This window comes from Cherax quadricarinatus, chromosome 16 (genome assembly GCF_038502225.1).
Source record: "Cherax quadricarinatus isolate ZL_2023a chromosome 16, ASM3850222v1, whole genome shotgun sequence".
NCBI lineage: Eukaryota > Metazoa > Arthropoda > Malacostraca > Decapoda > Parastacidae > Cherax > Cherax quadricarinatus.
The window spans coordinates 18,914,502-18,928,757 of NC_091307.1; the positions used below are offsets into that span (position 1 = coordinate 18,914,502).

General features: G+C 44.2%; 1 protein-coding gene across 1 annotated transcript in view; it reads left to right on the forward strand.

The window, feature by feature from the left end:
* LOC138850992 (uncharacterized) overlaps positions 1–10,145 on the forward strand; it is a 61,430-nt gene extending 51,285 nt beyond the window's left edge. Inside the window, exons 6-7 of the mRNA XM_070085454.1 lie at positions 6,303–6,530; positions 6,682–10,145. Coding sequence (XP_069941555.1) covers positions 6,303–6,530; positions 6,682–6,761 — 308 coding nt within the window. The 3' untranslated portion in view covers positions 6,762–10,145. The remainder of the gene's footprint in view (positions 1–6,302; positions 6,531–6,681) is intronic.
* Positions 10,146–14,256: the final 4,111 nt, after the last annotated feature.

The following is a 14,256-nucleotide window of genomic DNA, read 5'->3' on the forward strand; positions in this document are numbered from 1 at the left end:
AGGACCAGTGCTGTTTCTGGTATTTGTGAACGACATGACGGAAGGAATAGACTCTGAGGTGTCCCTGTTTGCAGATGACGTGAAGTTGATGAGAAGAATACACTCGATCGAAGACCAGGCAGAACTACAAAGGGATCTGGACAGGCTGCAGAACTGGTCCAGCAATTGGCTCCTGGAGTTCAATCCCACCAAGTGCAAAGTCATGAAGATTGGGGAAGGGCAAAGAAGGCCGCAGACGGAGTACAGTCTAGGGGGTCAGAGACTACAAACCTCACTCAAGGAAAAAGATCTTGGGGTGAGTATAACACCAGGCACATCTCCTGAAGCGCACATCAACCAAATAACTGCTGCAGCATATGGGCGCCTAGCAAACCTCAGAACAGCATTCCGACATCTTAATAAGGAATCGTTCAGGACCCTGTACACCGTATACGTTAGGCCCATATTGGAGTATGCGGCACCAGTTTGGAACCCACACCTAGCCAAGCACGTAAAGAAACTAGAGAAAGTGCAAAGGTTTGCAACAAGACTAGTCCCAGAGCTAAGAGGTATGTCCTACGAGGAGAGGTTAAGGGAAATCAACCTGACGACACTGGAGGACAGGAGAGATAGGGGGGACATGATAACGACATACAAAATACTGAGAGGAATTGACAAGGTGGACAAAAACAGGATGTTCCAGAGATTGGACACAGTAACAAGGGGACACAGTTGGAAGCTAAAGACACAGATGAATCACAGGGATGTTAGGAAGTATTTCTTCAGCCACAGAGTAGTCAGTAAGTGGAATAGTTTGGGAAGCGATGTAGTGGAGGCAGGATCCATACATAGCTTTAAGCAGAGGTACGATAAAGCTCACGGCTCAGGGAGAGTGACCTAGTAGCGATCAGTGAAGAGGCGGGGCCAGGAGCTCGGACTCGACCCCCGCAACCTCAACTAGGTGAGTACAACTAGGTGAGTACATATGTGTATATATATATATATATATATATATATATATATATATATATATATATTTAATATATTTATAGATGGGGTTGTAAGAGAAGTAAATGCGAGGGTCTTGGCAAGAGGCGTGGAGTTAAAAGATAAAGAATCACACACAAAGTGGGAGTTGTCACAGTTGCTCTTTGCTGATGACACTGTGCTCTTGGGAGATTCTGAAGAGAAGTTGCAGAGATTGGTGGATGAATTTGGTAGGGTGTGCAAAAGAAGAAAATTAAAGGTGAATACAGGAAAGAGTAAGGTTATGAGGATAACAAAAAGATTAGGTGATGAAAGATTGGATATCAGATTGGAGGGAGAGAGTATGGAGGAGGTGAACGTATTCAGATATTTGGGAGTGGACATGTCAGTGGATGGGTCTATGAAAGATGAGGTGAATCATAGAATTGATGAGGGAAAAAGAGTGAGTGGTGCACTTAGGAGTCTGTGGAGACAAAGAACTTTGTCCTTGGAGGCAAAGAGGGGAATGTATGAGAGTATAGTTTTACCAACACTCTTATATGGGTGTGAAGCGTGGGTGATGAATGTTGCAGCGAGGAGAAGGCTGGAGGCAGTGGAGATGTCATGTTTGAGGGCAATGTGTGGTGTGAATATAATGCAGAGAATTCTTAGTTTGGAAGTTAGGAGGAGGTGCGGGATTACCAAAACTGTTGTCCAGAGGGCTGAGGAAGGGTTGTTGAGGTGGTTCGGACATGTAGAGAGAATGGAGCGAAACAGAATGACTTCAAGAGTGTATCAGTCTGTAGTGGAAGGAAGGCGGGGTAGGGGTCGGCCTAGGAAAGGTTGGAGGGAGGGGGTAAAGGAGGTTTTGTGTGCGAGGGGCTTGGACTTCCAGCAGGCATGTGTGAGCGTGTTTGATAGGAGTGAATGGAGACAAATGGTTTTTAATACTTGACGTGCTGTTGGAGTGTGAGCAAAGTAACATGAAGGGATTCAGGGAAACCGGCAGGCCGGACTTGAGTCCTGGAGATGGGAAGTACAGTGCCTGCACTCTGAAGGAGGGGTGTTAATGTTGCAGTTTAAAAACTGTAGTGTAAAGCACCCTTCTGGCAAGACAGTGATGGAGTGAATGATGGTGAAAGTTTTTCTTTTTCGGGCCACCCTGCCTTGGTGGGAATCGGCCAGTGTGAAAAAAAAATAATATATATATATATATATATATATATATATATATATATATATATATATATATATATATATATATACACGTATACACAAGACAAACCTAACCTAACACATTAGCTCATAAATCCCCCCACCACACACACATTTTTACGATAAGCTGAAGCAGCTAGAATATCCCAACAGGATATAAACAAAATGGGATCTCAAAAGGGAGGACGTAAAGACGAGGGAACCGATGATGGCTGGCCGGAAAAGGAAGAATGGGTAGAACGGCTCAAGAACAAACTGGAACAACAATGGGAGAAAAGGTTAAGCGAGTTTTGCAATAACATGTTAGAGCAAATATCTGCAGAGAGCAAGAAGTGGGAATCACGAGCTGTAGTAGCTGAGGCAAAGATACAGAGACTGGAGGAAGAAATGGATGTACTGAAGCAGGATCTAAAGATGAGGTCCGAAAGAAGCAAGATGACTGAAGTGGGAACAGCAGGCAGCGAGGGGATGGAGCTAAGCAGTCTTTTGAAGCAGTAATATCAGGCCATCAAGGTGTCTGGGAGATGATTAGGGAAACAGCAAAGGAGATGCTTAAATCAGATCCAGAGATACAGAGGGAAAAGAAATGGGAAGAGGAGAGGGAAAGGTCAATAATTATTCATGGGCTTCAGGAGGCTGAAGGGCAGACCTATGATTAAAGAAAGCATTGGGAGGAAAGAGAGATTAAGAACATCATTGCAATAACAGGAGAGAGGGACATGTCTCAGGAAGAAAATTTTCACAGACTTGAGGGGTATTCCAGGGAAAAAATTCGACCAATTAGATTGACATTCAAGATAGATGTGGTACAGAACAGGATACTACAACAGAAACCACTGTTAAAGGACTCTCCAGAGTATCAAAAAGTGTTCCTCAATCGAGACAGAATCCGAAAGGAAAGGGAACAACTGAAAGTGAAAGCAAGACAAAACCAGTGGAAGGAAAGAGAGACATCTGATTAAGGAGACATTCACGACATTGTACACCGTGTACGTAAGGCCTATACCGGAATATGCAGCGCCAGTATGGAACCCTCACTTAGTCAAACACGTCACGAAATTGGAGAAAGTGCAAAAATTTGCAACACGATTAGTCCCGGAACTGAGGGGTATGTCTTATGAGGAGAGGTTAAGGGAACTCAACCTGATGACACTAGAGGATAGAGGGGACATGATAACAACGTATAAAATACTGAGAGGCATTGACGAGGTGGACAAGGATCGAATGTTTCAGAGATGGGATACAGAAACAAGGGGACACAATTGGAAGCTGAAAACTCAGATGAGTTATAGGGATGTTAGGAAGTATTTCTTTAGTCTTAGAGTTTTCAGGAACTGGAATAATCTGGAGAGTGAAGTAGTGGAAGCAAGTTCCATAAATAACTTTAAGAAGAGGTATGACAAAGATCATGGAGCAGGGAGAGAGTGAATTAGTATCGACCAGTGAAGAGGCGGGGCCAGGAGCTATGAATCGACCCCTGCAACCACATATAGGTGAGTACATATAGGTGGGTACACTTGACCCTTGCAACGACATATAGGTGAGTACACAAACGAGTACAAATGCGAGTACATTTTATGTACTCGCATTTACGCGAGTACATAAAATAGAAGCATAAAAACGCAAAATATTTAATTTTAAATAATTAAATTAAAAATAATTAAGCATGTTACAAGCACAAGTCGTTGTATACAGACTGTGCTTAATAAGATTTTACTAAAATTCCTATTTTTTGGGATTACCTTTTTTTCACTTAATAATTTTGTGATTAATTAAACCCTTGAGCACTTTTGAGTGTGGCTGTGGAAGGTTATTCTGGGGATCAACGCCCCCGCGGCCCGGTCCATGACCAGGACTCCCGGTGGATCAGGGCCCGATCAACCAGGCTGTTACTGCTGGCCGCACGCAGTCCAACGTACGAGCCACAGCCTGGCTGATCCGGCACTGACTTTAGGTATCTGTCCAGCTCACTCTTGAAGGCAGCCAGGGGCTTATTGGCAATTCCCCTAATGCTTGATGGGAGGCTGTTGAACAGTCTTGGGCCCTGGACACTTATGATGTTTTCCCTTAGTGTACCAATGGCGCCCCTACTTTTAATTGGGGGCATTTTGCATCGCCTTCCCAGTCTCTTACTTTCGTAGGGAGTGATTTCTGTGTGCAGATTTGAGACCATTCCTTCCAGGATTTTCCAAGTGTAGATTATGATATATCTCTCCCTCCTGCGTTCCAGCGAGTACAAGTCAAGTGCTTCCAAGCGTTCCCAGTAGTTAAAGTGCTTGACAGAACTTATACCTGCAGTAAAGGATCTCTGTACACTCTAGATCTGCAATTTCACCTGCTTTGAATGGAGATGTTAGTGTACAGCAGTATTCCAGCCTAGAGAGAACAAGTGATTTGAAAAGGATCATCATTGGCTTGGCATCTCTCGTTTTGAACGTTCTCATTATCCCTCCTATCATTTTCTTTGCACTTGTGATCGTGGCACTGTTGTGATCCTTGAAAGTGAGATCCTCAGACATTACTACTCCCAGGTCCCTTACATTATTTTTCCGCTCTATTGTATGGCCAGAGTCTGTAGTATACTCTGTTCTAGTTATTATCTCCTCCAGTTTTCCATAACGGAGTAGTTGGAATTTGTCCTCATTGAACATCATATTGTTTACCGTTGCCCACTGGAAAACTTTGTTTATATCTTCTTGGAGGTTAACCGCGTCCTCACCAGATGACAGCCTCATGCAGATCCTAGTATCATCCTCAAAGGATGATACGGTGCTGTGGTGAAGATCCATCTCCCCACTTTCCCAGTTATTCCTTTAGCATGTATTTTATAGGCTATTACGCCATGATCGCATTTGTCAAATACTTTTGCAAAGTCTGTGTATATTACATCTGCATTCTGATTTTCTTCCAGTGCATCCAGTGCCATATCATAGTGATCCAGTAGTTGTGAGAGGCAGGAGCGACCTGCCCTGAACCCATGTTGCCCTGGATTGTGCAGGTTTTGGGAATCCAGGTGATTTGCAATCCTGCTTCTTAGCACTCTTTCAAAGATTTTTATGATGTGGGACGTCAGAGCTATTGGTCTATAGTTCTAAGCTAATGCTTTGCTGCCACCTTTATGGAGTGGGGCTATATCCGTTGTTTTAAGTGACTGTGTAATTTCACCCATGTCCAAGCTCCTCCTCCATAGTGTACTTAGGGCACGCAAGAGGGCTTTCTTGCAGTTCTTAATGAATACAGAGTTCCACGAGTCTGGGCCCGGGGCTGAGTGCATGGGCATGTTGTCAATGGCTTTTTCGAAGTCTATCGGAGTTAGGGTAATGTCGGAAATCTGGCATACATTTATGGAGTTTTGAGACTCATTCATGAAGAAATCATTTGGGTCGTCGATCCTCAGACTGATTAGTGGTTCACTAAACAGAGTCGTACTGGGATTTCAATATTTCACTCATTTCCTTGTTGTCATCTGTGTAAGTCCTATCCTGTCTGAGCAAGGGCCCAATACCAGATCACAGTGGTATTTGCCTTGTTTTTGGCATATGAAAAGAAATATTTTGAATTTCTTTCAATTTCACTAATAGCTTTAAGCTCTTCCTGTCTCTCCTAGTTCCTGTAAGAGTCATTTAACTTAAGTTCTATAGTTTCCACTTCCCTGAACAGCGCCTCCTTTCGTGTATCAGATATTCTAGCACTCCTGAGGAGCTCAGTGACTCTTCGTCGTCTTCTGTAGAGGGAGCGTCTTTCTATCTCCGGTTTACTCCTGCTCTTCTTCTTTCTTAGGGGAATATACCTAGAACATGCTTCAGCTGCCAGGAAGTTAGTGAGTTAGTGAGGAGTCCGGTATAAATACTTCCTTATTAGATGATGTGAAGTCCGAAATGTGAATCACATCTAGGAATAATAATAATAATAATTATATATCATCATTAATATTATTATATTAATATTATTATTATTATTATTACAACTAAAACTGGTAACACTAATAAAATTATTAATAATAAAATTGGTAAAATGTTTCTAGTAATAATAATTATTGCAATAATTATTATTATAGTAATAGTATTCATCAATCACATTATTTTATTTTTGAAGTGCATTTGAAATTTTAGCATTGGACATATATACCTTCTACTTCCCAGTGGATACAACAGTCTCAACACTACCATCATTGGATACAACAGTCTCAACACCACCAACAGTGGATACAAGAGTCTCAACACCACCATCAACATCAACACGCCCACCACAGTCAGCTTACCATCCTCTGTTTCTGGCTGGTGTTGTACTGTTCTTCATATTAGTTGTGGTCGTCTCTATTTACGTCTTCATCACTTTGCGTATCCTCAACCAGCTGTTACTAGAGAGAGGTGAGAGTAGTCATATGTTACTGTTGGTGAGAGTTCGGGAGTTCTAAATCATAACTTGGTGTAGGTCGGGCGATGTGTTGGGTCACTAGTGATATGATTGGTACCAAGGATTTTATCAATAACTGGTAACATGCTTCTCTCGTTTCTCCAGGCAGTAATTCTGGTCAAGAAGAAGAGGTTAGAACTTACGAGGAGTGGAATGAAAACTGGCAGGTGCAATCACAACTGTGAAAACCATATGTACGTACAGGAGTGGAGAGTGGTTCAGTGGAGAAACTCATCGGTTCACAACCATAAAAAATCATGGTTCTATCCCCGGACCTGGAAATTATGTAGGAAGTTTTCCCTACATAACATCTGTTCCTATCTACCTAATACTAACAGTAGTACTATGTATTAGAGAAATGTTGTTGGTATGCAAATGTGTTAGAACTTACAGCCCTGCTGGAAGTCCTATCCTGACAAAAAGTCAGTGTGACATTCATTGAGTGATTTGAATTATCCAGTTTTAATTTACTTAACTATTTAAAATACACTTTTATAGCAACAGCAAAATATTGCGTGTATCTGTTTCAATCAACTATCTCAGTTAAATTATAACACAAAACAATAATTACTGGCATAAGTCTGACAGCTGATGCTGTCATCTTCACAGTTTCCATAATAAAGATGACTAAAACAATATCAGCAGTGATTAACTAGTTCACTATTCTGCTGGATTTTCAAATTACATATTGTATTTGTATATAGATAAATTTACTCCATATTATTATTATTATTATAATCAAAAAGAAGCGCTAAGCCACAAGGGCTATACAGCGCTGCAGGATAGGGAAGGAAGCGAGGGTATTGGGCGGCAGGAAGGGGGAGGGATGATCAGTAGGTTACAGAAAACAGCTGGGCAGGGGATAGTACGGGGGTAGAGGGTAGCAAGAGATTGAGGTAGAAAGGGCTGAAGGTATCAGAGTTTGTAAAGTCAGTTGTTGTCAAAAAGTCAATGAGAGAGTCCGGATGAAAGGTGGGTCCATCAGCGAGAAGGGAAGGTAAAGAGAGAGCAGCGGAGCGAAGACGACGACGGAGGTAAATTCTGCGTGCTCGTTGATAAAGTCTAACAGAATGTGGCTGACTGATAATGGAACCTGACAATTCTCAGAGAGAGGAGCAGGGCACCTCTCCATGAGATATCCATGAGTAAGACGGTATGGCCAATGCGAAGACGGGAGAGTGTAGTCTCCCAACCTCGACACTGGTGACAAGAAGACGGCCAGTAACCTATACTCGGTTTAACAGATTGAAGTTTGTTACCGAGCATAGTAGACCAACGTTGTTGCCAACGGGTGTGAAGGTGGGTAGCTATTGCAGCAAAATAGTCCGTAAATGGGATACCTCTATATGAAACTGGTAGGTCATGTACTGCTGACCGTGCAGCAGTGTCTGCCTGTTCGTTGCCCTGTACGTCAACATGACCAGGGGCCCAACAAAAAACCATATCTTTATGCTTGGTAAAGATGCGGTGTAGCCAAAGTTGGATGCGGAGGACTAAGGGGTGAGGTGTATCAAATTTCTGTATAGCCTGTAAAGCACTAAGAGAGTCTGAGACAACCACAAATGATGACACAGGCATAGATGCAATACGGATAAGTGCTGCAAGAATGACATACAATTCAGCAGTAAAAATACTAGCCGAAGATAGTAAATGATCTCGTACAACATTGTCCAGAAACATTGCTGCGAATCCTACACCGTCAGAAGACTTAGAGCCATCTGTGTACACTGCAATGGCATGATAATGAGAGTGGAAGTGGTCAAGAAAAAGAGAGTGGGAAGCGACCGTAGACAGTTGGGCTTTCGAGCAAGGGAGAGAGAAAGAACAGACTCGAACAGCTGGAACTTCCCAGGGGGGTAGGGAAAAGTGAGATGCTACATGAACATAGAAAGGTGGTAATTGAAGAGAAGACAAGAGCGAATGTAGGCGAAGAGAGAAGGGACGGAGTAAACAGGGGCGGCGAACAAATAATGTCTACTAATATCAGTGACCATTCTATAAATGGAAGGATTGCGGAGATCATGAGAGCGTACATAGTAGCGAAGGCAATGGGCATCACGGTGATTGGATAAGGATGGAACGTTCGCTTCTGCATAGAGGCTCTCAACAGGGAAAGAGCGAAAAGCACCAAGGCATAAACGTAATCCTTGGTGATGAATGGGGTTAAGGCTAGAGAGAGTAGCAGGAGATGCCGCTGAATAGATCTGGTCACCATAATCAAGTTTCGATAAAATGAGGGTGGAATGTAGGCGAATGTTCGACGATCAGCTCCCCATGAAAGATGAGCAAGGGTTCTAAGAAGCTTCAGCCGGCTGTGACAAGTTGCCTTCATAGAGGTAATGTGAGGTTTCCAGGATAACCTACGGTCAAAGAGGAGGCCCAGAAACTTGACTGTATCACGTTCAGGGATACGGGAGCCATAGAGGTACAAAGGATGATCGGAGATGACAGAGCGTCTAGTGAAAGTAATTTGGTGGGTTTTAGTGCTGGAAAATTTAAACCCATGTGTGGTGGCCCAATTGGAAACACAGTTGACTGCATGCTGGAGAGAAACTGTAATGAGGTGACAGTCAGCGCCTGCACAGGCAATAGCGAAGTCATCAACATAGAGTGATGACCAAATATTTGATGGAAGACTAGAGGCCAAATCATTAATAGCAAGGAGAAAAAGTGTTGTGCTCAGAACACATCCCTGGGGGACACCTTCAGCTTGGATAAAGTCCGGGGAGAGCACATTATTAACCCGAACACGGAAATGTCTATCAGTTAAAAAGTTCTTAAGGAAGGATGGTAGATTGCCTCGGAGGCCTAGGGAGTGGGCTTGGGCCAAAATATTATACCTCCAAGTTGTGTCATATGCCTTCTCAAGGTCAAAAAATATGGCAATAACTGAGTGGTTATTCGCAAAGGCATTACGAAGATATGTATCCAAGCGTAGTATTGGGTCTATGGTAGAACATCCCTTACGAAAGCCATATTGACGAGTGGAGAGACTGTTGTGTGTCTCTAAATACCACACTAAACGTCTATTTACCAGGCGTTCCATCACTTTGCAAACTGCACTGGTAAGAGCAATGGGACGATAGTGGGAGGCTTCATGTCCCGTAGTGCCTGGTTTGCGGAAAGGAAGAACAGTGGCAGATTTCCACAGCAGTGGAAGAACTCCTTGTGACCAAATAAGATTGAAAAGGCGTAATAGGACTGCAAGGGCTGACTGATGTAAATGTTGTAGCATATGAATATGAATGTCGTCGGGCCCAGCTACCGATGATCGGCAAGCTGAGAGTGTTGCCTCCAGTTCTTGAAGTGTAAAAGGCACATTATACTGTTCTTCTCTGAGAGAAGGAAAGTCCAAGGGTGCTAACTCTCTGGCAGACTTTGAGGAAAGAAATGAGAGGCATAGATGGAGCCCCTGAGAAATACAGACCAGATGATTGCCGATTTCATTGGCAACATCTAGTGGGTTTGCTATATCAACACCGGCAACCCACAGAACAGGAGCCGGGTCAGGAGAATATTTACCACTGAGTTTTCGTACTTTTTTCCAGACTGCACTCATAGAGGAAGCAGAGGTGATGGTGGAGACATAATCTCGCCAGCAAGTGCGTTTAGTGTCATGGATGACACGGCGAGTGATCGCACGCTTCTGCTTAAAATCAAGAAGTCTCTCCGTGGTTCTATTGTACCGGTACCTGCCCCATGCAGCGCATTTCAAACGTACTGCACGAGCACAGGCAGGAGATCACCAAGGCACGCATTTCTGAGAATGCCTGCCCGAAGTTTGTGGTATAGAATGAGAAGCTGCGGTTAAAACGGAGGACGAGAAGAGGTGTAAAAGCTCATCAATGGAGGACGAAGAAGGAACCTCTCTAAAAACAGTTAGTTGTGAGTAAAGGTTCCAATTTGTCTGATCAAATTGCCAGCGTGGGATACGAAGAGGTGGTGAATATGAAGGGGAAGTAAGAATGATTGGGAAATGATCACTGTCATGTAAATCCGGGAGAACAGACCAGGTGAAGTCTAATGCGGTGGAGGAAGAGTAGACTGAGAGATCGATGCAAGAGAGAGTGTGAGTCCAAGGATCAAAATGGGTGTGAGTACCCATATTTAAAACATGGAGGGGGTGGGTGGCAAGAAAAGCCTCTAACTGAATGCCACGGGAATCACAGTGAGACCCCCCCCAGAGGAAATGATGGGCATTAAAATCGCCAAGTAACAAAATCGGTGGTGGTAATGACGAAACTAGAAAGGCAATATCCGGAATAGATAATGCCCGAGAAGGAGAGAGATATAAAGAACAGAGCATAAACCACCTATGCAAGTGGATACGGGCTGCTGTGTAATGCAGCGAAGTAAGAACAAATAGCTGATGGTACGGAATATCAGTGCGTAGAAGAAGGGCACTTTCATTAAAGGTTCCATCAAGAAAAGGATCTGAAGAATACAATAAAATATAGCCTGAGATGGGAGAGATAACAGCAGAGTGTAATTTTGGTTCCTGTAAGCAAACACCAACAGGGGAAAATTGGGAGAGTAACATCTGAAGCTTACCCCAATTACCCCTGAGGCCGTGTATATTCCACTGTAAATAGGCCATGATTGGCAATGATAAAGATACTTGAAATCCACAGGTAAGGGTTCCTACGGACTAGAGGGGTTAGAAAAGTCCACATGCGGAGGCAGCGGAAAACGTTCAAGCAGCGAAGGAACGGTGCGCTGTGAAGAAAGGAGTTGAGCAGATGGAGGAGAGGAGAGAGAAGGAACCGAGGGTGGATCAGTGTCCATTGATGATTTGGTCTCTGCAATATATTCAGAGGTTGCTTCAAGTGTTTCGGAATTCAGAGACGTCGTATGGGAGACAATATTGGAGATGGTAGGGGGAGGATGAGTAAAGATTGGAACTGTAATGGACTGTACCAAGGTAGGGGGGGGGCGAAAGGGTGGAGGGAACTGGAGAAGAAGTGTGGAAGGGGACAGAAGAGGCAGAAACCTGGGAGGTGGTAGAAGAGGAAGAAACTTGGGAGGGAACAGGGGAGGTAGGTATAGTACGAGGAGGAGGGTGAACCTCTACACTTGTAACAGAGCCAGTGAGAGGGGAAGAACCCGGTACAGAGACAGGGAAGGTAAAATGAGGAGGTGGAAGAAGGGAAGGAGGGGCTAAAGGACCTTTTTTTGACTTCTGAGAAGTAGAGGGACGATTGGGAGGAGGTGTCGTACGAGATCTCGTCGATACTGAGGCTTGTGAGGGAGAACACGAAGAAGTGAGAACAGACTGAGGCGTTGAAGTAGGGACGTCTGAGCCTAGGACAGCAAAAGAATTAGATACAGGAGTGACTATGGGAGAGGTAGCCACAGAGGAGGCTGCAGAAGATGGGACCCCAGAAGTGGGGGGACGTTTTGAAACACTGGAATAAGAAACATTAGGTAGTCTCCCTTGGAGGCGGAGATGAGAAACTGCCATGGCATAAGGGAGACCTTCTGCCTCTTTGAGGTAACGGATTTCCTGCTCATTTAAGTAGACTTGGCAACTGTGAGAGTACAAAGGGTGAGCCTCATGACAATTAAGGCAAGAGGGAGGTCGATTGCAAGACTTATTTGAATGGTCATCGGCACCACAGACTGGGCATTCGGCTATAGATCTGCAATATTTCGCTGGCCAAATCGCCAGCAATTTCTACACTGTTGCAGTGTAGGGATCACCTTTCGAACTTGTAACCGATGTCCTGCTACATAAACTGACGATGGGAGTTCACGGCTGTCAAAAGTTAAACGAGCCACATTGCTAAGGTATCGTCTCCGCCTGCGGGCAGGAAGAACATAAGTGTCTACCTTGAGGATTGGGAGATCTTGGAGTTCCAGCTGTTCAAGAATGTCATTGCCACATGTCTGGAAATTTTGTTGAACTATGATATGGGGCAGAATGACGGTACCACTACAAGAATTGAGAGAATGATGTTTTTCAATAGTGACAGGAACAGTATCTATATGGGAAAGAAGAGAAAGATCATGAGCTTGGGTAGCATTCTGTACAGTGATGATGCGCGTACCACTCTTAAGAGTATGAAAAGAAATATCTTTACCAACATGGCGTAGGAGTGCCTTGCCAATACTGTGGTCAGAAAGATAGGCGGTAGAGGAAATCGGTCGTAAAGTGAAGAATTTAGTCCATTGTGCAGTCTGAAACTGAGCGTAGAAAGGGAGTGCAGGACGTGTCGATCTTTTCTGAGAAGAACGAGAAGGTGGCGAAGTATCATCAGCAGGTAATTGTCGTTGGCGTTTAGGCGTGGGACCAGAGTTGGTCCGACGTGGAATGGGCCGGCAATTCGAAAATTGCTGCACTGTAGAGGGAGAGGCCAGAAGCATAGTCAAAGGAGAGCGGAGGTCAGATAAATCGAAGGAGTCAGTCGAGACCTCAGTACCTGAAGCGGGTGAGGAAACAGCACCGGCAAGAGGTACAGAGGCATGAGGAGTGTCCAAAGAGTGGTCCAAAGATGAGGCGGGGTCAGAACGGGGTGTGGTATCAAGAAGGGGCCCGGGGGTAGCAGGTTCATGGATTGGGTTCTCCATGGTTAGGTTACTTCTTTCTTTTTGTTTTTAAGAAAAAAAAGAAATAAGAAAAGAAAATAAAAATAAAAAAAAGAATAAAAAAAGGGGGGACCGGGGAGGGATGGTTCCTAGGAGGAATGAAAGGGCCAGAAATCTCCCTCCGCGCCCAAGAGGACCTCAGCACCGCAAGTAGCGTAGATGCAGCATGGAACCCATGCCATACCCTACCCATCATGCCAATAAACCAGCAATCCCGGATAGCAACCTCACATCTGCTGAGCTACCTCGGTGGACAAAAGAGAGGGCGGCCGGATATCCGCCACAAAGCATACCTCCTTCGGCCACCACCCCCGGAATCCGAAAGGTGGCTTCCAGAGATACACCCGTCACCCAAAAGACACCCAAAGCCACTCTCCGGGATACCAGAGAGGGATCGGGACATCCCCAGGCGATCCAGATTCCACGGCAAACTACGCCACCGCCAAGAACCTCAACGGAATGGGATGGATCCCGGTACCCTTTCCCCTACCTTGGAACTAGCACGCCTGTGGGAAAAATCCCAAAGGCCAAAAAGAGGAAGGGCAAAAGGGAGGGGTGGGGAGGAGGAGGAGGAAAGGGAAAAGGGGAGGATGAGGAGAATGGGATAGGGAAGGGTGGATTGGGGGGTAATTAGGTTCGGTCTGAGGAAGGAGACCGACAGGTCTAATTCCTCAGACCAAGAGCCTCTTCACCACGCCAAGGAGCCCCCCTTGAAGAGGAATTTACTCCATAGGTTTTGCATGTAATCAATTGTTGTCTTACTGCACACGCAAATTCAAAATTTACTTACTTATTATTTACTTGAATTTTTTCAAAGTTAAAATTATTGTGCTTATTTTCATTTGTTGCGTAATAATGCATTTTGATACTATCGCACAAGTTGTGATTTTCAATTTTTAATTGGTCGTCATGTAAATAAAATCCACATCAGGATTTTTTTGTAATTTCTCGTAATATAAAAAAGATTTAACTTCAGATTAATTATACTTTAAAGGTCTAGGCTTATTAAATAATTAATACAATTAAATTTTTAGCTGACAGTTTATCATGTATGTACACATCTACCTGGAGGGTGTTCAGGGGGCCAACACCCCC